At 38.5% G+C, this 22,924-nt stretch overlaps 1 protein-coding gene across 4 annotated transcripts in view; it reads right to left on the minus strand.

The window, feature by feature from the left end:
* Nucleotides 1-22,924, minus strand: part of pum1.L (pumilio RNA binding family member 1 L homeolog) — a 45,902-nt gene that overhangs the window by 5,192 nt on the left and 17,786 nt on the right. Inside the window, exons 4-20 of one of the 4 annotated variants that reach the window (XM_018246404.1) lie at nucleotides 15,429-15,537; nucleotides 15,091-15,269; nucleotides 13,587-13,753; nucleotides 13,231-13,498; nucleotides 13,049-13,142; nucleotides 12,550-12,651; nucleotides 11,167-11,318; nucleotides 8,782-8,920; nucleotides 8,521-8,664; nucleotides 7,329-7,613; nucleotides 5,019-5,255; nucleotides 3,564-3,831; nucleotides 2,833-2,962; nucleotides 1,925-2,059; nucleotides 1,534-1,671; nucleotides 916-1,041; nucleotides 348-469 (exon numbers count right to left, since the gene is read on the minus strand). In XM_018246404.1, the coding sequence (XP_018101893.1) occupies nucleotides 348-469; nucleotides 916-1,041; nucleotides 1,534-1,671; nucleotides 1,925-2,059; nucleotides 2,833-2,962; nucleotides 3,564-3,831; nucleotides 5,019-5,255; nucleotides 7,329-7,613; nucleotides 8,521-8,664; nucleotides 8,782-8,920; nucleotides 11,167-11,318; nucleotides 12,550-12,651; nucleotides 13,049-13,142; nucleotides 13,231-13,498; nucleotides 13,587-13,753; nucleotides 15,091-15,269; nucleotides 15,429-15,537 (2,795 nt within the window). Of the gene's footprint in view, nucleotides 1-347; nucleotides 470-915; nucleotides 1,042-1,533; nucleotides 1,672-1,924; nucleotides 2,060-2,832; nucleotides 2,963-3,563; nucleotides 3,832-5,018; nucleotides 5,256-7,328; nucleotides 7,614-8,520; nucleotides 8,665-8,781; nucleotides 8,921-11,166; nucleotides 11,319-12,549; nucleotides 12,667-13,048; nucleotides 13,143-13,230; nucleotides 13,499-13,586; nucleotides 13,754-15,090; nucleotides 15,270-15,428; nucleotides 15,538-22,924 lie in introns of all 4 variants that reach the window. The other 3 variants (XM_018246403.1, XM_041581918.1, XM_018246401.1) reach the window with 3 other exon arrangements.

The raw sequence follows: 22,924 nt of genomic DNA on the forward strand, positions 1-22,924 counted from the left end.
GAAATGCAGGTAGATGGGAAATTAGCACTGCCCCGTAGCTCAATTCAAAGACAATTCTAATGTCCCATGTCGCATTTTCTCCACTGGTTGGGTTCCCAACTGTCTAGTGGTCTTTTAAGCACTCACGTCAATGGCATCCGCTTGTCAGTATGTACACAGGGCAACTAATAATGCTGTAACTGAAGCAACATGCTAATCGCTACCTTTAGCCAAAAACCTAACTGATTTCACCATTATGAATGCAAGCATCACTTTAAGCTTTAGCCACCACTTTGCTATGTATGGGTGAAAGTAGCATTCTAGATAAAAATAAAAAAGTTTTTTTTATATAAATGACACTTAAGTACCTGGCAAATTTGTGCTGACTCAGGACTAGAACGTTTCCACGAATCTCCGCAACAATTTTACTTTTGTCCTCCGGTCGACCATGCTCCAAAACATGCTGGATAACGTAGTTACCATACTGATCCTGAGAGGACAATCACACATTTGAAATTGTTTATTAAGTAATTTCCAGAGTGGTAATTGAAATGACTGCACTCATTTTAAATTAGCTCCCAAGACAGAAGGCTAAATGCAGAAGAGAACTAAACTTAAAACAGGAGACAAGAATATACTTGGACCACTCAGTTGTTGAGCTACAACTCATAGAATGTCTCTGAGAGCCACATGTGTAACATCTCTTTTGCAGACAAGCTGTTAAACTTTTTCAGTGTCATGAAAAAAGCTGCAGTTTAGCTAAGTTGGCTATGTAATAGTTGCCAATTCTTTTTTCAAGAAATTTTTTTTTTTAGGTAACTAGAAACAAATCACTCATGATGGTAATGTCACACTTTAGTTCTCATGATATGTATTTTAAAGCATTTGTAAAAACTGTACAGTGGTTTATAGCTGCACTGGTAAAAAATGTGGTACCTGAACAAGTTGCTCCGTGTGCTGGTGTAACTCTTTTAAAATGGGCAGTGTCTGCTCAGGAAGGCAGTGCTCCAAAATTCGCTGGATCACTCTACAGCCATACGGATGTGTGGAGAGTGCAAACACCTGTACAGAAAGCATTCGGTGAACATCCAAGTTTCAAACTCAAATAAAAAATCTTGGTAGTAAAATGACGGGATTACTCATCTAGAAACCACCTAATATTTGGAAAGCAATTTCCCACAGACTGCATTTTAAGCAAACAATTTTCATTTTTTCCAAATTATTTTATTTTGTTTCTTTGTACCTGATCATATCTAATCTAGCAAAGATCAATCCAGGAGGTAAAAACCTATATGCTTCATTTAATATGTTTTATAGTAGCTTTAACGTATGGGGACTTAAATTATGAAAACACACCTTATCGATAAAACATCAGGTCCCAAGTATTCTGAATAATAGACCCAGTTCTGCTGGGTTCCTACATATCCCTTATCTTATCAGTACAACCAACAGCGAGTTCTGTTTACTCGTTACATTAATAATTCAGAGCTCTAGTAAGTTCCTAACTTCTCAATAACAAATGTTTTACACCGATTGTTTCATGCTAGATTGTACCTGGCTCTTGAAGGCATCAATAATGAATTGAAGGGACTGCGGCTGTACACACTCAATGCATTTTTGAACCACATGATTCCCATTCTGGTCCTTTACACACTTCAAGACGTGACCATCCAACTCTCTGACCATTTCATTCTGCCAGTAAGAGTGTAAGAGTTGGATAAGAATGCAAAACCAAAGACAGTTGCTATTGTAGTTACGAGGCTGTTAAGCACAGGATACACAACATAGCAGAAAATACCAATTTATAAAAATGAAACAGTTTAGACAGTAGGGTTTTTTTTGTGTAATAGAATGCCTCCATGCAGTATGTATCAACATGCATAGCTTATTTATACTGCAGTCGTGCTTCTAATGTACAACGGGAGAAAGAAAAAAGTACACTTACAATAACCTGCTGATCAGGGGGAATAAACTCCAGTGCCTTCTGTATCACCCGACATCCATACATTTGCAGTGCCAGCGAAAGTACATGCCCACGAATACGTTCAGCAAGAGCAAGCTTCTGTTCTAGGCTGCCAAACTACAAAAAAAAAAAAAAAAATTATTAAAGAACCTAGAGATTATATTGGTAGTTGGCAGCCCATTGCAGAACTAGTAGCAAATCTCTGTATTTAGTTGGGCACAGTCGGTCAGCGGTAAGCTTCTCCTTTGCAAACAATCCTTCAATTACTACCTGCTAAGCAGAATAAATATTGAGGGTATCTCTGCTCATTATTATTCCTTGCTTTCAGTCTCACATATTACATATATGAGATGTGGGCCCTATTCTGCAAATTTTACAACCCTGGTGCTGCTGTCCCTCCATTAGGTTCTATTTAGAAGTATGATTTCCATGTAAAAGTATTCACCCCACCCTTCCGTGGCTTTCTGGAGACAGCTAGTGGATGGGGCTCTTCCCCTAGTAAAATTAACTTATGAAACAAGAGGAGCGCACGATAAGTTTGACTAGATTTGGGGGATTGGTGCAACCAAGACCCCCTAGATGAATAACAGGTCCCTTTAAAATTGGTGTGAGCTGCTATATAATGCTACCTATGATTATTTGAACAATGATAACCGAACTATCCAGTTACTTAAAGCCTAAGATTGACCTGACATCACTTACATGCAGAATTGCAAAACACTTTAATGACGTTGTTTTGTGTTTGTTTTGGTTTTGTAAAATCAATAAAAAAAATTTAACTTTAAAAAAAAAAAAATAAGTATTCACCCACTTGATATATTATTAATATCCTGAGGTGTTGTAGCATCAAACATAACACTGACTAAGAAAAGAAGGGGACATTTGCCAACCTCAAAAAATTTCTGTATGACATAATTCCCAAATACATCCACCATAAGTTGGTAAGCTGCTTGAAGGATCTCATTGAACACCAATTGCCTCTCGGCAGGTGTAGCTCGCTCCAGCTTCAGCTGAATAAACCTGCAGGAGACAAAATGTATTTTTACATTATGCTGCTCTATGCCACTCCACCACACTAAAAATCAGCTAGATATCGACTGGGCAGGCTTGATTTTCCAGTCTGATCGAGGACTGCATCTGCTAGTTGATGTGGTCCTTTGCTCAGACAGTTCCTATTTCTAGGATCTGATTAAGCGGATATCGCCCACCTTATGTTGGCATATTAGGGGAAATAACTGCTTTTTTATCAAGCTCGTCTGGCAAACACTGGATAACAACAAGCAGATCCTAAACGCAATAAGAGTCCAATAATTTAAAAAATACAGTAAAATACAATGCACTTTTCTTTTCTGAGACATAAATAAATGTCCACAAACACACAAAGATGATTACAACGAGCAGAGGACATAGATTCTGAACCCAAGTTATTTTTTATTACCTCTAAGACTTCTCTATGCCAAATGCCAGAAACCTGTTTTATTTGGAGATTAAGTATTGTCAAACTTCACTAAACAAAGAATAAAAAAGGCTGCTTATGTGAGAAGATGTCGTAATTATGATAATTTTACCATGTGCAAAACTCTTAAGAGACAAGAGACTGCCAGGAGTCTACTTAAAATACCTTGATCCATGCTGGTCCTGGGAAAACTCCATGATGTGGCCAGCGATTTCTCGTAACTGCAAATTTGGGTAGCGGTTGTTCCTGAAATCTTCAAGTAGTCTACTCCGTCCAGAGGGCATGACATCTGACATTCCATAGCGCAAGCGGGAGGATGGGAAGAGAGTGCTGCTTGGGCTGAACAAGCTAGATGCACTGCTGGCACTTCGGTACTTTGCTTCTGCTCCTGGTGCAGCAGAGATATATCGCCCACTGCCATTCGTCAAACCTCCTAAAGTGAAAATGTACAACTTATGCTTTCGAATTAAAGAATACATTATAGCCAATTAAAAAACCCCACATAAGAAAAAAAACTCCAAACCTGGGTTTTGATCTTAACGTAAACTTCTTAAGCATATCAACATTTCGGTATACCCCACCACCAAATTTATAATGTAAGCTCTATGGTGTATAAACTCATAGTGCTTGACATTTCTTACACAAATTTCACGAAAATTAAAATTTTATATTAGCTTCAATTTCACGAAAATTTAATATTAGCTTCAGCATACTGAAATAAGAAACTTTCTAAATACAAGTTAAAAATTCTGTATTGTTCATCTTCACTATCCCTCTTTCAGCATCTGTTTCTCTTCATTCTGTCTTCATGCAGCAGTTGGGTGTCAGATACTCAGACAGTTAGATCTAATATCTTATAAGGGGTTCCTTTTGCCTAGAAGATGTATTAGCGCTCACTATTAAAATCACCAGAAATCCTGTCTCTCTACATGCAGAATTTGTGCAAAAGGCAGTTGTTTGGTTAGATTTTGTTTGTACTGGAATCAGTTATTTGAATAAGATCTAATTAATCTGCTAGGAAAGGAAGCCCCCCTATAAGATATATTGGATCTAACTGTCAATGAATATCTGACACCCAACTTCTGCATTAAGACAGAATGAAGAGAAACAGACGCTGAGAGAGGGATAGTGAAGATGAACTTGATAATTTCAGAAATACAGAGATTAGTTGATTATATTTAGAAAGTTTCTTCGGTATGATAAAGCTTAAATTAAATTTTCAATTTCGTGATAGTTCCCCTTTAATGTTCTGCATGCATTTAGGAAAGCTTTTTGAAACACATTAAATAAACAACAACACATTAACAATTGGCTGTTTATTTTGTTTGAAGTCTCATCCCACTCAAAGGTGTTATAATATGTCATGCCACTTTATGCTATCGCTGACCAATTTGGGATTTACAAAATAAGTCCAGCACTAAATAATTTTGCCTACTTCTCCACAGATCCTGGCTTATCCAGTAATTTTTACAACAGCTTATTGTGAAGTTTATTTTATGTTCAACATGATGTTGCAGACTGCATTCATAGTAGTTTGCTGTTTTTTGAAGAGAATGTGATACAGTTTGTAGTAGTACTGCGTACAATAGAGGCACTATTTCAGAAGTTTCTGTTACTTACCAAGGTTGAGGCTGGTGGAGGACCCATGCGAAGACAGGGATGGAGGAGGTGTTTGGGAGTGACTGGGACCCTGACTGGGAAGTGGCATTCCCACAGGTCCTGGAGAAGATGAAAAGCCCAATCCATTGTAAAAGCTATGACCTATGGGTGTCAGGTTGCTAGAAGTTCTCTTGTAGATATCACTGCTGCCAGTCAGAGAGTCACGACGAGAACCACTGTTAGCGTTGGAATTCGCAACTATGGAGAGAAGAAAAAAGCATGCTCAAATCACAGCATCTTTCAGAAATAATCTATTGTTGGTTCAAGGATAAGAGATGTAAAAGCACAATAATTAAATATATATTCCAGTTTGCCACTTAATATGATATAAACTGTTGCTTAAACATTCATTTTGGGGGGTAAAGTTTTCCTTTAAAGAAGACATTGTACCAGCCTCATCTCCTAGTATTGTATTTCCCCTAATTGCAAAAAAATGGTCAGAATGTTCAGCTCATGGTGATCAGTGATGCTGCATCTTTCCCAAAAACGTTTTGCTTTGTCCCCATTATTGATTATAAGGTCTTATACACAGCAGATGATGTGTAAAATTGCTGGGAATAATAGTCTCCATTAAAGAACTAAAGCTTAGCAAAAGAATTAGGCAGAAATATTGTACATTATGTTTTGAGCTTCTGTACCAGCCCAAGTGGAAACCACAGCCCTTTAGCAGGGAAGATCTGTGCCTCGAAAGACGCCCCTATTGTTCCCATCTTCTTTTTTGCAGATTCACCGCACATGCTCTGTGCTGCTGTCACTTACTGAACTTAGGGACTGACACAATATACAGTACACAGAATATAAATGTCAGCAACAGCAGAGAGACCAGTGCAACTAGCATCAGAATTTAATAATCAGCCCTGTAGCATCAGGTTACATTACAGGCCATTTTCTGCTTCATAATTGGCAACAGCCCCTAAGTTCAACAGCTGCTCAGAGCCTACTGAGCAAGTGAGGATGGTGGCTCTCTGTGACAAGTTTGAAGTCCTTGATCATTGCTGTTATTGAGAAGCTGAAATGTTAGCCTGGTGCAATACGTTCAGTATATAAAATATAGCATTTTTAGCCATATTGATTTTAAGGGTTTAGTTCTCCTTTAAAGCAGTAGGCCTTGTATTCTATGGTGAAGCCACCTGCTGCCAGCAACAACAGCCGTCCATATCAGTTTCCTCTGATGTTACATAAGACGTACATGCAGCTTTGCTTGGAGGTAAGTTAAAGAAAGCAGCTAGCGGGCCACATTCGAATATGACTGGATAATGGTAAAAAAAGGATACACCACCATGTCAGCAGGTGGTCTCTGAGCTGTTACAAAATGAGAACTGCCTGCACCAATTCCTGGAAATAGTTATTCATAAATGGCTTGTCTCAATAGCACATCAGCAGCTGCTCCTCCTCCAGCTGTGATTAAACAACAATTTGCTCAATCTATGGCTGAAAGAAGTTGATGCTGGCAGAGCTACCGAGTTGTGCAATTAAAAGTGCCGAGAGTAACAGCAAATAATGGGACAAAATAACCAATTTTAGGGACAAAGTTTTACTACTTTCACTGCTTTTCTTTCTATATGACTTTATATAACATAATGGCTGCTTCTATTAAATAAATACACTTACTGGAAATGTATGCCCCAGTACTTCCCAAGTAAAAATGTATCCTAAATGATATCACTCATCTATCCCCCTTACTTGCCAGCATGAAAAATGGGGCTTTCCCCTTACTGGACACCGGCAGTAGGCAATTTCCCTACAAGAATAGCAATTACATTCAAAAAAAGTCATTTTTATTTTAACTCATATGAGCCAAAATTAACTTTTTAAGGCTGAGTTTCAAAAAAAAGTTATATCTGGATTTTGTTTTTCAAGGTCACATTTTAAAAAATGATGTACCGTATATGTTTTGTATATGTCACCATTTGGTGTGGGGTGGAGTATGTCGGTGAGCAGCTAGTGACCAATAAATAAGCTAGTGACCAATAAATAAATACAATTCATCTGTATTTCTTCTACCATTAGGTACTCACTTTATAGGTTGTTTGCTTGTTTATTGTATCTATTTATTTATACATTGTTACCATTAGTGTACCATAATCCTCCAAAGGTCTGTGCAATTTCAGCAAAATGGAAATGATTTATTATGACAAATATGTATTCAAGAGTGCAATGTATTTATTGTTATATAAAGTGATATAATGCTCTCAGGAAGTTTGACTTGCCCATAAAACATGATGTTTATATGATTTATTCTCTTTTAATCTACATCAGGCACAATCTTACCTGCAGTCCCAAATCCACCAAGAGCTGAACTCAGCGTGGCTCCTAAAGAACCACTGCTGCCAAATCCCAAAGAATTGTTCCCAGGCTGACCAGAGCTCTGTGAGAACAAGGAGCTGCTCTGTGAGTTACTGTTCAGGGAGCTGTTGCCATAGAAGGAGCTGGACGCCAGATTCTGGTTGCCCTGTGGCTGAGGCTGGCCCTGTGGCTGCTGAGAGTTTAACTGCCGAAATGGTCCATTAGCAGTACCTGCTGGACCATTTGCAGAGGCAGCAGCAGCTGCAACAGCTAGAAAAGGAAAACAAATTAAAAACTTAATCTCCAAATTGTAATCAATCAGCAAAATTAATTTGGTGCATTTTCTTTTCTTTTAAAGGGATTCTGTCATGATTTTTATGGTGTCGTTTTTATTGCAAGCTTACACTGTTTACACTGCAAATAATTCATTCTACAATATAAAATTTCATTCCTGAACCAGCAAGTGTTTTTTTATTAACTTATAATATTGGTGTGTAGGCAGCCATCTCAGGTCATTTTGTTTGGTCATGTGGTTTCAGAAAGAGCCAGCACTTTAGGATGGAACTGCTTTCTGGCAGACAGTTGTTTCTCCTACTCAATGTAACTTAATGAGACTGCCTCACGAGGAAACTTTGTGCGACTTTGGAAAGCCAAAGCAATTCGAGTGCCATTCCCGCCAGCTTTTTTCATTCTAGCCGTTCAGGCAGTTCAGGGGGAGATTAGTCGCCCGAAGAAAAAACTATTTGTTGCTGGGCGACTTATCTCCCGAAATCACAGCGTGTATCTCTGCCCTTAGATCTACCAGGGAGCTGTTATCTTGTGTCAGGAGCTGTTATGTTGTGTTAGAGAGCTTTTATCTGGTTACCTTCCCATTGTTCTGTTGTTAGTCCTGGGGGGGGGGGGGTGATATCACTCCAATTTGCAGTACTGCAGTGAAGACTGGTTTATCAGAGCACATTTACATGACTGGGGCAGCTGGGAAACTGAATCGGTCTAGTCCGTGTCAGATTTTAAAATTAAATGTAAAAAAAATCTGTTTGCTCTTTTGAGAAATGGATTTCAGTGCAGAATTCTGCAGGAGCAGCACTATTAACTGATGTGTTTTGAAAAATACATGTTTTCCCATGACAGTATCCCTTTAAATATTCTTAAATGAAGATTTGATGCAAAGGTGTACCTGCTTGGGCTGCCGATTGGCTGATGATAACAGGTGCTGGTGCCACTAGACGAACAGGTCCACCCAGACCATTCCTGGCTCCAGTATTCACAACTAGGGCACCTGTTTGATCATAGTAAGCAGCAGGTGCAAGCATAGGGTATCCTGAAATTACAACAAAATAGAGGCTGATTATATTGCCATACAATGGAAAAATCTCTTCTTTCAAAGAATCAAGAAAATCCAATAATAATAATATATGGGGTTGTACAGTGTACCTACCTGGCATCCCTGCAGCTAGTCCTTGTCCAAAGGCAAGTGCAGAATTCACTGCAGCTGCTGCCACCAGCTGGTCAGTATTTTGCCCTTGCTGATTTTGGTTGGGCGTTAAGGGTCTCTGGTTGCCCCCTGCACGTAGCACCTATGAAGCAAAAAGCAAAGGATGAATCTGTACCAGGCATGCCAAATTCAAATAATCAGTAGGACAAATTACATCAGAAGCAGCCGTCAAGGACCACAAATAAAAGGAAGGGATTGCAAACCACCTTTAAAAAATATCTAGAGCAGTCCAGTGTAAAAATAAAAACTGGGTAAATGGATAGGCTGTGCAAAATAAAAATGTTTCTAATACAAGTTAGCCAGTAACGTATAAAGGGTGCAGTAATTGTATGTCTAACTTAACGTAACAGAACAGAACTCAACCTACTGCTTTGCAGCTCTCTAACTCTGAGTTAAGGTGGCCATACACGCTAAGATCTGCTCGTTTGTCGAGGTCACCAAACAAGTGGATCTTTCCCCTATATGCCCTCCACTGGCAGGGTGATATTGGGTTAATCCAAACGTTCAGCCATAGGGCCAAATTATCAAATTACAATAAAAAGCATCAACTAGCTGATGCGGTCCTTGATCGCCAGAAAAATCAAACCTCTCTGATCAATATCTTGGCCAGATATCAATCAGGGAGACCTGTCAGAAGCCTCCATGTATGCCTGTGTATGGCCACCTTTAGTAGACTACTTTAAGTGGATGGGGCACATGGGACATAACTGTTCAGTGAGTTTGAAATTGATCTTTAGATCAATTTAATTCTTGAGTGAAAAAAATATGCCATCTAAAACCTAGCAAGTTCATGAAGCAATCAATGGGCATTTATTTAAATTGAAGCCATTATTCAATTCAAATTTTTAAGATTAAATGGGAAGTAATGTCAAATAGAATAAGGCTAGAAATGCTGTATTTTGTATACTAAACAAACATGAACTCACTGCACCAGAAGCCTAATAAAACAAATGATTTATGCTTTGAAAGTTGGCCACAGGGGGTCACCATCTTGTAACTTTGCATGACCAAGACTATGCACATGCTCAATGTGCTCTGAGCTTCAGTTGGGAGGCTAAGCTTAGGGATCGTCATAAATGATCAAAACAGCACAAATAATATCTGCCAGAAGCCGATACAGCAAGACTGATTAATTATCAGAATATGCAGACTGCACTTGGTCCTGTTTTGTCATGTAATCTAATGTGGATTTTATCGTTTTTGTATTGTTTAATACAAACTTTCTTCAATTCTGCAGAACCAGTGGCTGTTGCAAAATAATCCTCCAAATAGAATCCCAGTTTATCTGTTTAAATCTGGCTCCATGATCTTTGTCCCTGCAGCTGGAGTTGGAAACAGTAAAGGGGACGTAAAGGCAAAAATAAAATCCAATACAAATCTCTAGGTCATTAGCATCCTACCCTCAGTATCTGAGTTGCAGTTTAGTCTAAATACCACACATATTAAAAAAATATCATCATTAAACCCCTTCCATCTTACAGTATCTCAGACCAACTAGGAAACCTCAATAATATAGCAGTCCACTCCAGAACATTTAAGGCACATAGGGCACCAGGCTATGCATCTTCCAACTCAACTGTAACAAGAAGTCCTGGGAATTTCCCCTTAACTGAAAGGTATGATAATTACCTGGACCCTGCCAGTGCAATTGAGCGACAGACAATTACTGCTTGGAAAAACTCACCGACATGTTTCTGAACACTGAATGCCTGACACATGAGTGTTTTTGCAGGGTCCAGGCAATTACTATGTAAACCAAAATAAGCTGCCTCCAGTCCACTGCCCAGTGTACCACAGCACTTACAGTACACCTAAGGAACTTTGACTGACTCCTTCCAGATACACATCCTAAATGTGATACCTGGCTTGTTATGGCTTTGTGGCATTTAGTCCTGCTCTCATTGGACAGCAGAAGAAGCAAAAGCAGCACAGTAATTTTTAATGTTTTACTTTACATTTGTAATAAGAGGGATTTTAGTCAGTTTTATGTCCAATAAAAATTAACAAAAAAAGACACAAATAAATATGTCAATACATTTGGTATAATGGGGATAAATCACAAAACAATCTGATTTTGCATAATTTGGCCAAATAGGTGCCTCTTGCAATTGCTTTAGGAGAAATTGCATACTTGACAAAACAGGGCCTAATCTGCAGATTTTCTAAATCTCCCAATTGATATTTTATATATGGTCAAGGAAGTCATCAATGCAACCCTATACGTGCTGGATTATTATCCAGCATGTAAAGCATACTGGGAACTCATATTGCATAGGTGCAGAAAAGACACAGAACCATCAAGTCAATATTATAACACAGTATGCTCACCTGTTGTTGGCCCTGCTGATTCTGTGGATTGTTCTGCTGCGAAGCAGAGTTGCTTGCTGCTGCAGCAGCTGCTGCTTGCTGCTGAAATAGGTTGGCTGGATACACCCCCCATGGCGTCACTCCATAGTACTGATGAGGGACAACAGCTGGACCTATGAATAAATGACAAGGGAGATGAACAACTTCTGCAACTGGTCAAGTTCAAGCAGCAATATGATCAGGCTAATTTACAATATGATCAGGCTAATTTACAACATTTCAGAACAATGCTATATGGACATACATAAGGATCAGCCGATTTGACAATATGTTATCACATGGCCAAAAGGCTTAAAGGAACAGTTTAGTGTGAAAATAAAAACTGTGTAAATAGATAGGCTGTGCAAAAAATGTTTCTTATATAGTTAGTTAGTCAAAAATGTAATGTATAAAGGCTGGAGTGACTGGATATCTAATATAATAGCTAGAACACTACTTCCTGCTTTTCAGCTGTATAACTCAGCGACTTGAAGGGGAGCCACATGGTACACATCTGTTCAGTGAGTTTGCAACTGATTCTCAGCATTCAGCTCAGATTCAAAAGCAACAGATATGACCCATGTGCCCCCCCTCAAGTCTCTGATTGGTTACTGCCTGGTAACCAGTCGGTGTAAACCAAGAGAGCTGAAAAGCAGGAAGTAGTGTTCTGACTATTATATTAGACATCCAGTCACTCCAGCCTTTATACATTACATTTTTGCCTAACTTACTATATTAGAAACATTTTTTATTTTGCACAGCCTATTTACCCAGTTTTATTTTTACACTGAACAATTCCTTTAAGCCAGAGATTCCAACTAACAGACAAAGTCTCTTAGATTAAATATTAAGTATTCAGTCCATGGGGTATTTTACTAAATTGCACACATTCAGTTTCACATAGAAACCAATCTTTGCTTTCATATTTTTTAACTGGCAGTAGACTGTTCAAAACAAATTGCTGATTGGTTGTTACTAGCAAATGTTGTTGTATATATTATTAGTTAAACAATACGGTTGCTATCTGACCATTACTACCTAAACACAAACATGAGCTACTAGAAGCCATTTAGTTTGCCAGAGCACCTATGCTATTAAATATACACTTTTGAAAACAAGCATGCATACTAAGTAACAGCATCAACTATTAAAATTCCACAAGGCACTAGTAGCACCAGACAAACCACATAAAACACACATACAGAGCACCTATGCTATTAAATATACACTTTTGAAAACAGACATACATACTAAGTAACAGCATCAACTATTAAAATTCCATAAGGCACTAGGTGCACCACACAAACCACATACAAATAGCACAGGAATAGCAAAAGGTTAAAGATGACAAGGTAGATTACTTACCGAGTGTTGCTGCAGCTGCCAGCCCTGCTGCATAGGGGTCTGTTCCAGGAGGTGCTGCACTTATGATGTAGGGATTTGGAACAAAGGCAGCGGGAGCTAAACCTGCTGAAAACATACCTGTCAGTGAAAGCAGACTTCAGTACAAGGGTAACGCAAAGCGCTTGTTACCATGCTTTGATTCCTTGTGTGACAGAGTTATTTCTAAGGTAGCACTAACAACCCAAATTGCTAAAGGATCATCATTAGGTCACTCGGTTGATTGATGAAAACAGTTTTCATGAGCTCTAAACTTCCCTGGCAATTTTTATATTTATAAAAGAAAAACTAAACTTGCACATTTACAAAGCAACAAAGACTTTAGAATAATAAAAATTACAACTCTTACACATATCTGTATATGTCAGTGTCACAAAGCACAGTCTGTGCATACCCATTGGCAAATACAAGTATATCATTTAGAAAAAAAAAGTTTACAGATAAAAGATTCAGGATGTTTTACCTATGTGCGGCTGATGCGCTGCTGCAAGTGCGTACTGTTGCTGTTGTGCAGCTGTCAGCTGCTGAACTGCCAGAGCATTTGGTCTCTGGAACAACTGTAGGAGGAAGAGTTTGATCAATTTTTTGTTGCAAAGACTAAGATTCTTTGGTTTTTCATAACAAACTTGGCCACAATAAGATTACCTGCTGCTGCGAGTTGTAGTCAAATAGGCCCACAGTGGCAGTTCCTGAATCCACTGGTACTTGGTTGCCCTGGTAGTCAAACTGCAGTGGTTCCATGCCAACATGCTCCATGGGATCTAACTGAACACTCTGAGACTCAATGCCACCGAAATCCTCTACTGGCTTGGCACCATTATTAGTCAACTGGCCAAGCCCTTCTGAGCCATTTTGGTTGGGCCCAAGGAGGTCTACTTCATTAGCTGAGGCTTGACAGTTTCCTGGTGTACGGCTGGAAGGTGGTGATACAAGTAAAGGGGGATTTTAAGGAGATCCAACAAATTATTAGTTCCATTAGTATTTATTTTAGTCTTTTTTACCTGAAATCCTTTACATCTCCATCAATCCCATTTTGGACTGGTAAGCCATTGGATTTATCCATACTGTCTGCTTCCTCTTTTAGGTCTCCTAATTTATCCCCTTCATAAACACCTTTATTTTTTTTGTCTACCTTCTCATTTTCATCTCCCTCCGTGTCTCGTGGACCCTGAAAACAAAGCCATTTGAATTCCATTTGAAAAGCCTACTTTTCTTGCATAAATATTACCATTGAACATGCTTGAATAGCATAGTATCCCTTCAAATATTTAAAGCATAGTTCTGTTTGCATTCAAAGAGTACACCAGAAATAAGAAACTTTTTAAGTTTCTTTTTAATTTCTATAAAATTCAACATTAATTTTAGCTTTCAACCCTTTCATCTTTCCCAGGAGCAGTCCAGTAAGCACTCTGCCCCCCACACTGAGAAATCACTCTCCGTGTTGGCAACCTTGTACAGGTATATGCATGCGCATAAGGAGCAACTGTCCCTCTATATCTGTGGAGTCTTCAAAAGTCTTCTAGGATCAGCTCTTATAATTTTCTACATGTGAAAGTGCATTGGCTATGTTCTTAAAATTAAAAGTATCTGTAGATCCAGTGGCAGTGAGTGCTGACTGCAGGCACCTTATCAGAGTAATCATGGAAGCAAAGATATTTATACAAATAGGCATATACATTAGGCTCTTTGTGCAAAATAACCTATGCAAATAAAATCTATGAAAACCGATCTATAAAGAAGGTATATATTTCAGAATGTATCAAAATAGCCAAAATCAAATAGATTTTTGCCTGATATAGAAGGCTTCCAAAGCTACCTGCATCTGGCAGATAAACATTTAAAGGGATTCTGTCATGATTTTTGTGATGTATTTTTATTTCTAAATTACACTGCAAATAATTCACTCTACAATATAAAATTTCATTCCTGAACCAGCAAGTGTATTTTTTAGTTATAATATTGGTGTGTAGGCAGCCATCTCAAGTCATTTTGCCTGGTCATGTGGTTTCAGAAAGAGCCAGGACATTAGGATGGAACTGCTTTCTGGCAGGCTATTGTTTCTCCTACACAATGTAACTGAATGTGTCCCAGTGGGACCTGGATTTTTACTATTGAGTCTCTTCTTTGATCTACCAGGGAGCTGTTATCTTGTGTTAGGCAGTTGCTATGTGGTTACCTTCCCATTGTTCTGTTAGGCTGCTGGGGGGAAATATCACTCCAATTTGCAGTACAGCAGTAAAGAGTGACTGAAGTTTATCAGAGCACAAGTCACATGACTTGTGCTCTGATAAAACTGGGAAACTGACAATATGTCTAGCCCCATGTCAGATTTCAAAATTAAATGTAAAAAATCTGTTTGCTCTTTTGAAAAACAGATTTCAGTGCATAATTCTGCACTATTAACCGATTAACTGATGTGTTTTGAATTTTTTTTCTCTCATGACAGTATTCCTTTAATGAGTAAACAATACAACTGTTTACATACAAACAATGTGTGGCACTTACAAATGCTCCTTTTCGCAGACAAGAGTCTCCAGGTGAGGAGCTGAGCACATATTCCACCATGCTGACACCCAATCCACCACTCTCAGATCGAGGACTTAGAACAGAGTTCACCTCACTGCTGACATGAAACCCTTGGCCAGGCCTCCGCTGCACCATAATGGGTTGGGAGACTGAATGATCTGTGACAAAAAAATCCTAGTTTTTTTTTTTTTTTTTCAACCTTTTCCAAATGATTATATTTACAAACTTGGCAACTGGTATTTATCTCCCAATGCAGGATGAATTACATATGTGCTGCCTACCTTTTTCCACTTCAAGAGTTGGAAATGTTTACTCACCTGAAGCCCCCCATGTGCTCTCACGCCACTGGTCCCCAAGAAAAATGCCTTTTGGTCCATCCTTGTTTGAATCATCAGTCTCCCAGAATTTTTTGCCCGTCAACAGTTGCTAGGAGGACAAATATTTTTCTTTTTAAATATGTCAAGAAAACACTTTCCTCAAAACATACATAGGACAAAAGGAGACCGTAAATTTTCTAATCAAGTATGGAATGGCTGCTTTTCTATTGCCTTATAAGGAGGAGGTAATTCATCTATCTGTGAACTCTACTCTGCTGGAATGCACTCTGACCAGGGAGCATTCTGTATGGATTGGCCGTAGGGATAAATTTAGGGAAGTGACACGCTAGGATTCGGGGAGATTAGTCACTCAGTGGCAAATCTCCTCTTCGTCGGGTGACTAATATCCCCGAACTGCCTTCCAGATTTCCGAAGTCGTGTCACGAGGAAACTTTGTTCGACTTCAAAAAGCCGAAGCGATCCAAATGCCATCCCACCGGCGATATACATTCTAGTCGGCAGGAAGGCAGTTTGGGGAGATTAGTTGCCAGATGAAGAAGCGATTTGTTGCTGAGCGACTAATCTCCCGAAATAGCAGCATGTGCCCTGGCCCTTATTCCCCAAATTTTGGATACAATTGAATACCAAAATTAAACTGAAACCCTACTTTATCAAATCTAATTTAAAAAGATTTTATAACAAAAAATCATCAATTTTGATGATTAATCATCAAGAGCTGAAAAATTTTTCTCACTAAGGGCAGAGACACACATGGAGATTCGGGGCATTTTAGTCGCCTGTTGACAAATCACCTCTTCTTCGGGAGACTAATCTCCCCAAACAAGGGAAAGTTGTGCTCACCACTAATTTTTTATAACCATTAGGAGGGGGTGCAATGAGGCTGTGACCACAAAATACATAAAGACAAATACAAGAGTCCTCTGCACTCAACCCATTATCAATATATTTAAGACATTGAGACATTTTGTGCATACAGCTACTAAAAAATTCCCTACCCTTTAAACAAAAGAGGGATGGTTTGTCCCTATTTTGCCGGCGGGGTGGCACTCGAATCGCTTCCTTTTTCGAAGTCGCCCGTAGTTGCCTCACGAGGCGACATCGGGCCGACGGAAAACAAAACGATCCGAGTGCCATCCTGCCGGCGATTTGGATTCTAGCTGGTGGGAAGGCAGTTCAGGGAGATAAGTCACCCGAAGGCGACTAATCTCCCCAAATTTCCACATTGTGTCTCTGCCCTAAAACGTCCATCTCCTTATTGATCTTTCAACAAACCAATCCCAGTTCCATTCTTTGAGCAATTCACCAGTGGACTGGCACAGAGTTTTATTAGCTCTTTGTCTGATTGGGAAGACCAGGAAATGACAGGAAGTGTTAAAATGAAACTGGTTTCATTCTCTTGTTCAGTGCCAGAAATAACAAAAAAAGACATGACTTAATGAAAGCAATAGGCAAAAAGTATATTTGGCACAAGCCCTATTCATTGAGCTGAAGTTGAAAAGCGTATATATACTGTCCCTTTATTGGTTTGGATCCAGCTAGGCTAAACACTTTGGATTTGACCAAATTTAAATCCTGCAAAATGTGCAAGGCAAATCTCAAACACATCCTGGAATCAGTACATTCCTAGTTTACATAAGGTATTCTTGCTTCCTCTCACATTCCAAAAACACAATGATAGGTTAATGGCTGCCAACACCAGTATATGAACGTACCATCAAAGGATTTACATTTAGGGCAATATCAAAAGTTGTTTAGGGTGGCTTAAACGCTTTCTTAAAAATATGGCAAAAATAGTAACACTTCTAAAAAATTAGTACTGTTTGCAAATTTTGCATAATTTCTAGAAAGCTGAATTTATTTAAAAATACCCTGCCTTGAAGTACACTACCCTTGTTTTACTTTCAGTTGAATGTGGTCCCAACCTCTTAAAATTGTTCAATTATATTATCTGCCAGTTACAGTTCTAGATTCAAGATATAAAAGCAGACACTGAAAGATGGAAGTTACAAAATAACAAAGCAAGTTGCTATACGCCTGTATATAAAAGGGGACCCGTCACCCAAAAAAAATTATTCAAAATCCTATTTTATCGCAAAATTAACTTTAATTACACTGTGTAAATTATTTGAATCTAGTTTCCATCAGTCTGGGAATTCATAATTATAACAACCAGGCAGGAGCCATTTTGTGGACACTTAAGACAAGCCTTGCATCATCTCAAGACTCTTGTTTGTGCACCAAAACTGGCGACCCAATGTCCACCCCCATGCCCTGGCTACACAATTAAACGGTGATGAGAACGGGGGAACGTGTGGAGAGCGGTGACATCTAGGAAGTGCTGAATGAAAAGTGAAAGTAACTGTCTGCCCCGCCTCTATGCCTAAGGCATAGAAGGGGGGGGGAGACAATATTTGATTGACAGCTGAGATTTTTTAAATAAGCTTACAACAGCAAAGAATGCTTCAATAAAAAATAGAAATTGGATTTCATGTTTAATTTGAAAAGGACTTTTATTATACAGCTTTGTGTGTCTGGGTGACAGGTCCACTTTAAGTTGATTACTAACCCCTTAAATATTGTGGACTTTCTTCCTAACAGTGTAAAGGACCCTAAACAGAACTTGTGTGGCCCGCACTTAGGATCACATATGATTCTGGCCAATTTGTTACTTAAATTGGTATGCTTAAGACATCATAAAACGGAAAACACAAATTTTATATGTTAAGTAAACCGCAGAAAAATAGTACCACACATCAAATATTTTGATGCTACTAGACTTAACTGGCTGAAGAAACTGATCATATATAGTTTGTGTGCACTCATGGTAGGGTAGTTAAAAGTGCAAGCTTCAAAAGGGAGGAACTAATGTTTAGGATAAACAATTGGACAAGTGCTGTGCAAAAAAGCATAATGGGCCACAGTTGGTGACCTAGTCATATGGGTGACTCTACCCTTAAGCAGAGTACAGCTCACTGCCCAAAATACTACAGAACGTATGCCATTGTTTTACTGATGTATTACAGAGAAGCAATTGACCAATATTTTATTAAACCTAAAGATGCTATACATATGGGGCACACCACCATTTACATTGCAAGAACACATTTCAGTTGAAAGGTGCAATATCTGCTTTTGTTCAACTTAAATTGTTCTTTTAAAAAAATGATTCTTCATTTGAAGTTACCTATAGGTCATGCTGACTGTTTTCTCCTTAAAGCTTTTTTTCACTTAAATCCAATTCTGCATCTGTGGCCGACTGTGGCAGCCAGGCTGTAGCTCTCTCCTGCTTCCTGTCAGAATGTGAGCTTGGTGATGTCACAAAGGGGGTGGGGCTTCTCGTTCCATTTCCCTTGCAGCATCTAGTCTCTGGAACTTCCTGATTGTCTCCCTGGTTTCATCTGCAGCCTGTGAGATTCTTTTCTCTACCTCTCTCCCCTCTAGTGTGTTGCCTGCCTGCTGCAAAGGGCTCTTACTCCCTCACGCTGCCCCCCCCCTCTTTATAACTTGATAGGAGACAAACTGGCCGTTGCTGCCTGCTCCAAAGTACTCCCCCCTCCTACCTTTCTCCTTACATACAGAGAACTGGATTTATTAAGTGAAAAAATGCATTAAGGAGAAAACAGTCAGCATGACATATAGGTAACTTCAAATGAAGAATCATTTTTTTTAAAAGAAGTTTTTTTGGTGTCAGCTTCCCTTTAAAGGGGAACCATCGTGAAAATAAAAATGTAATATAAGCTTCAGTATACTTTCAAAATACAATCAATTAAAAATTCTGTACCGTTTCTGAAATAATCAAGTTTTTCTTCACTATTCCTCTCTCAGCATCTGTTTCTCTTCATTCAGGAGTTGGGTGTCAGATGAGTGATCCAATATATCTTATGGGGGGCTCCTTTTGCCTAGATGTATTAGAGCTCACTCTATTAAAATCACCAGTAATCCTGTCTCTCTACATGCAGAATTTGTGCAAAAGGCAGTTGTTTTGTTAGATTTTGTTTGTACTGGAATCAGTTATTTGAGTGAGCTCTTATACATCTGCTAGGAAAGGAAGCCCCCCTATAAGATATATTGTATCATTCATCTGACACCCAACTGCTGCATCAAGGCAGAATGAGGTGACATGGACAATCTCATGTCATTCACTGGTTAATCACACATCCTCCAAAAATTCTCCCTTTGTTTTTACCCCGTAAGTGAAAATTATTGTTGAAGTATGAAAAATCTCAACTGTTTTAACTCTTTGGCCATGTTAGTATATGAAACAATTTTTTTTTAAAAATGAGGGCCCCCACTATTGATTGTAAGCAGAAGAAAAGTGACTATTCGCATCCACAAGAAAGAAAAAAAAAAAAGTTTACATTAGGTAACACTACATGCAACTGAATGCATAGTTTCCTAAAAGGAACCTAAGTCATCTGAGGTAAGAGAGAGTGAGAGTAGACAAATTAAACCATTTGCACTGAGCATTTCAAGCCATTGTCTAAGTATTATTTATGCAGCGCTATCACCTCATGGTGAGCTTTACATATTACATTTCATATTTCAATGTTACAAAATAAAAAATGCACTTTTGAAATACGCCTGAATTTTTTGACTACAGATTTTTAATCTCCATGTTAAAATAAGTTATCTTGCATTGGCAAAAAAAGTCTACTGATAATACAAAATGACAGTAAATAGGAGTCTTGTGGTCCTCTAGCAAGAGGAAGAAGTTTTTAATTTTGGCAGAGGTGAAGATGGCTCATTACAAAGTATTTTGATTCGCTCTCTATTAGAGAAATAAGTTTAGTTGGTGAATTTACACCCCCTTTAACCAGGTGTTCTCCGTTCATTTTCCTTAAACCTATAAAGTAAGGTTAATGGCACATGAGTGTGCACATAAAATTCCCATTGTGCATATCTACAGGTATACACAGGTGCTAGTGCTGTCACATTTGTTGCCTCTGTAGAGGAAAGCAAGGCAATGGTAAAAAAAAAAAAAAAAAACATCTTAATTTAATAGAGATATACAGTGGAGTGCTAACATTTACATACACCTGTTTATGTTCAAACTTGATTATTTTTTTTTTTCCAACTTTACTCATCTTCTTACTATACATTGCCATGCCAAGTCAAATAGGATATCTACTTTATTTCTCTACGAGTTAATTTTAAATTGATAGCTAATTAGGTTGATTTATTTAGGCTTTTACCATACTGGATTTTCATGTGGGTCATGTGTCCATCCCTACTGACAACATTATACTAAATATGGAAAGCTAATAAAATATTCCAAACCAGTGATTATAAAAGTAAAAAATATATTTTATTAGGACAGAGAATAAGGGCCTGATGTGTTTTGTGTCTAACGGGGCACTTACTCAAAGGCTTAAACACATTCCTCCTAACCGAACTGGTATTAAGCTGGTCATAGAATCCGATCGTACGAATCCTTGATTCGTACAATTTTCGGATCGTGTGTGGAGTGTCCTGACATCTGTCATGCCATGCCAATCGGTCGTTCAGTGGATCGGACAGGTTAGAAATTTCTGACGGCTGCCGATAATATCTCTGCATGTATTGCCGATCTGACAATCTTCAGTGAGAGACTGTCACTAGCTTTTGTTGGACATAACTTTCGTGCGATTTCTGTCAGGGGCAGAACATCGGCTGATCTGTTCTTTTACTATTTTATTTGATCGGAAAGGTTAGTGGCAGGTCGGGAGATGGGGAAGTCTGATAAGTCCGATCGTTCAAGGATTCGAACGATCGGATCTTTGCATCTATGGCCAGCTTAAAGTGGACCTGTCACCCAGACACAAAAATCTGTATAATAAAAGTCCTTTTCAAATTAAACATGAAATCCAATTTCTATTTTTTATTTAAGCATTCATAGCTTTTGTAAGCTCATTTAAATATCTCAGCTGTCAATCAAATATTTACTGCCCCTCCTCTATGCCCGTGTCACTGCTCTCCCCACATTCCCCCATGCTCTTCACCATTTAATTGTGTAGCCAGGGCATGGGGATGGACATCGGGTCCCCCATTCTGGTGCACAAACAAGATTCTGAGATGATACAAGACTTGTCTTAACAGTGTCCACAAAATGGCTCCTGCCTGCTTGCTGTAATTTTGAAATCCCAGACTGAAGGAAACAAGATTCAAATAATTTATATAGTGTAATAAAAGTTCATTTTCCTTGACTAATCTGATAAAATAGGATTTTGAATAATTTTTTTGGGTGACGGGTCCTCTTTAAGTGAGTCATGTTTGTAGGCCTCCTTGCAGAAATGCTGACATTTTCAATGGGATTTAGGTCTGGGCTTTGTTATGGCAACTCCAGTACTTTCACTTTGTCTTTAAGCCATTTTGAAAGGATGCTTTGGATCATTGTCATGCTGGAAGACAAAGCTGTGATCCAGTCTCTGTCTGATGGCCTAGGGTTCAGTCGAACCTTTTGGAGCAAAGTTCACTTGTTTCTGAAGTTTAATGTGTTGTCTGTGTCATCCAAAGATTTTTATACATGTGTTATACAGATGCTCATAAGACCTTCATTTTTTTCCACAGATTTTCCCATGGTTTCAAGGGTCAACCTGGTATATGTAAACTTTTGGTCTCTAAATTGTTACCTTGAAATTCCCTTATATAGAAATAAAGTAAATGCCATATTTGACTAAACGCAGTGTATGGTAACATACGTGAAGGTGTAAAATTAAGCAAGAACATCAACATGGGTGAAAATAAACTTTAGGACCCAATTGTACTGTGGACCAAAAACAGCTGTATATACAACTATGGCTCATTGGCTATCTTATGCAGAAGCACTGTATCACTGGTTAAGACAACACAGTGGTCACTTTATTGTAACTACAGGCCTAATGCTAATTTCCTGCTCGGTTTTTGTGAATCTGACCATCATTTTTCAATGCATGTCATACACAACAGCAAGTACTGTACTGCAAGCAGTGAATGCCAATACAGTATGTTACAAATCCTGTGAAGAGAATGAAATATTCAAGAACAAATGTAGTTTTAAAGTACTTTTAAAAAAGTACTATAAAGTACTTTTAAAAAAAGGACTATAATAATTGAAATGTATGGTGAAAGCCATGCCATCAAAGTACAAACTAATTACTGAATTACATTTTAGGCTCATTTCAGCTAAAGCAAGAAGCATCACAATATCCAGTTATATTTATAACAAACTGCAGAGAAGGAATGTTATGTGCACAGAGTCATGTTTGTATGCAGTGAAACCTTAATTTTACATACCCTGATTTTTAGTTTTCCCACATTTGAAATTGTTTTTTTTTGTGGTCGCGGCAATTTATAATGCATTTTAGTGGGTGCTTTTCCCTGATTTTACATGTTTTCCTGGAGTGAACAAGAACATTTTGGCTTATTCCCAAAAAAAAATGCTTGTTTGTCCTAAAATTAAGAGGTTTAAAACACTAACCAGATGCATACTTTGCCATGGTTCTGTCTGTAAATAGTAA

This window comes from Xenopus laevis, chromosome 2L (assembly GCF_017654675.1).
Source record: "Xenopus laevis strain J_2021 chromosome 2L, Xenopus_laevis_v10.1, whole genome shotgun sequence".
Lineage (NCBI taxonomy): Eukaryota > Metazoa > Chordata > Amphibia > Anura > Pipidae > Xenopus > Xenopus laevis.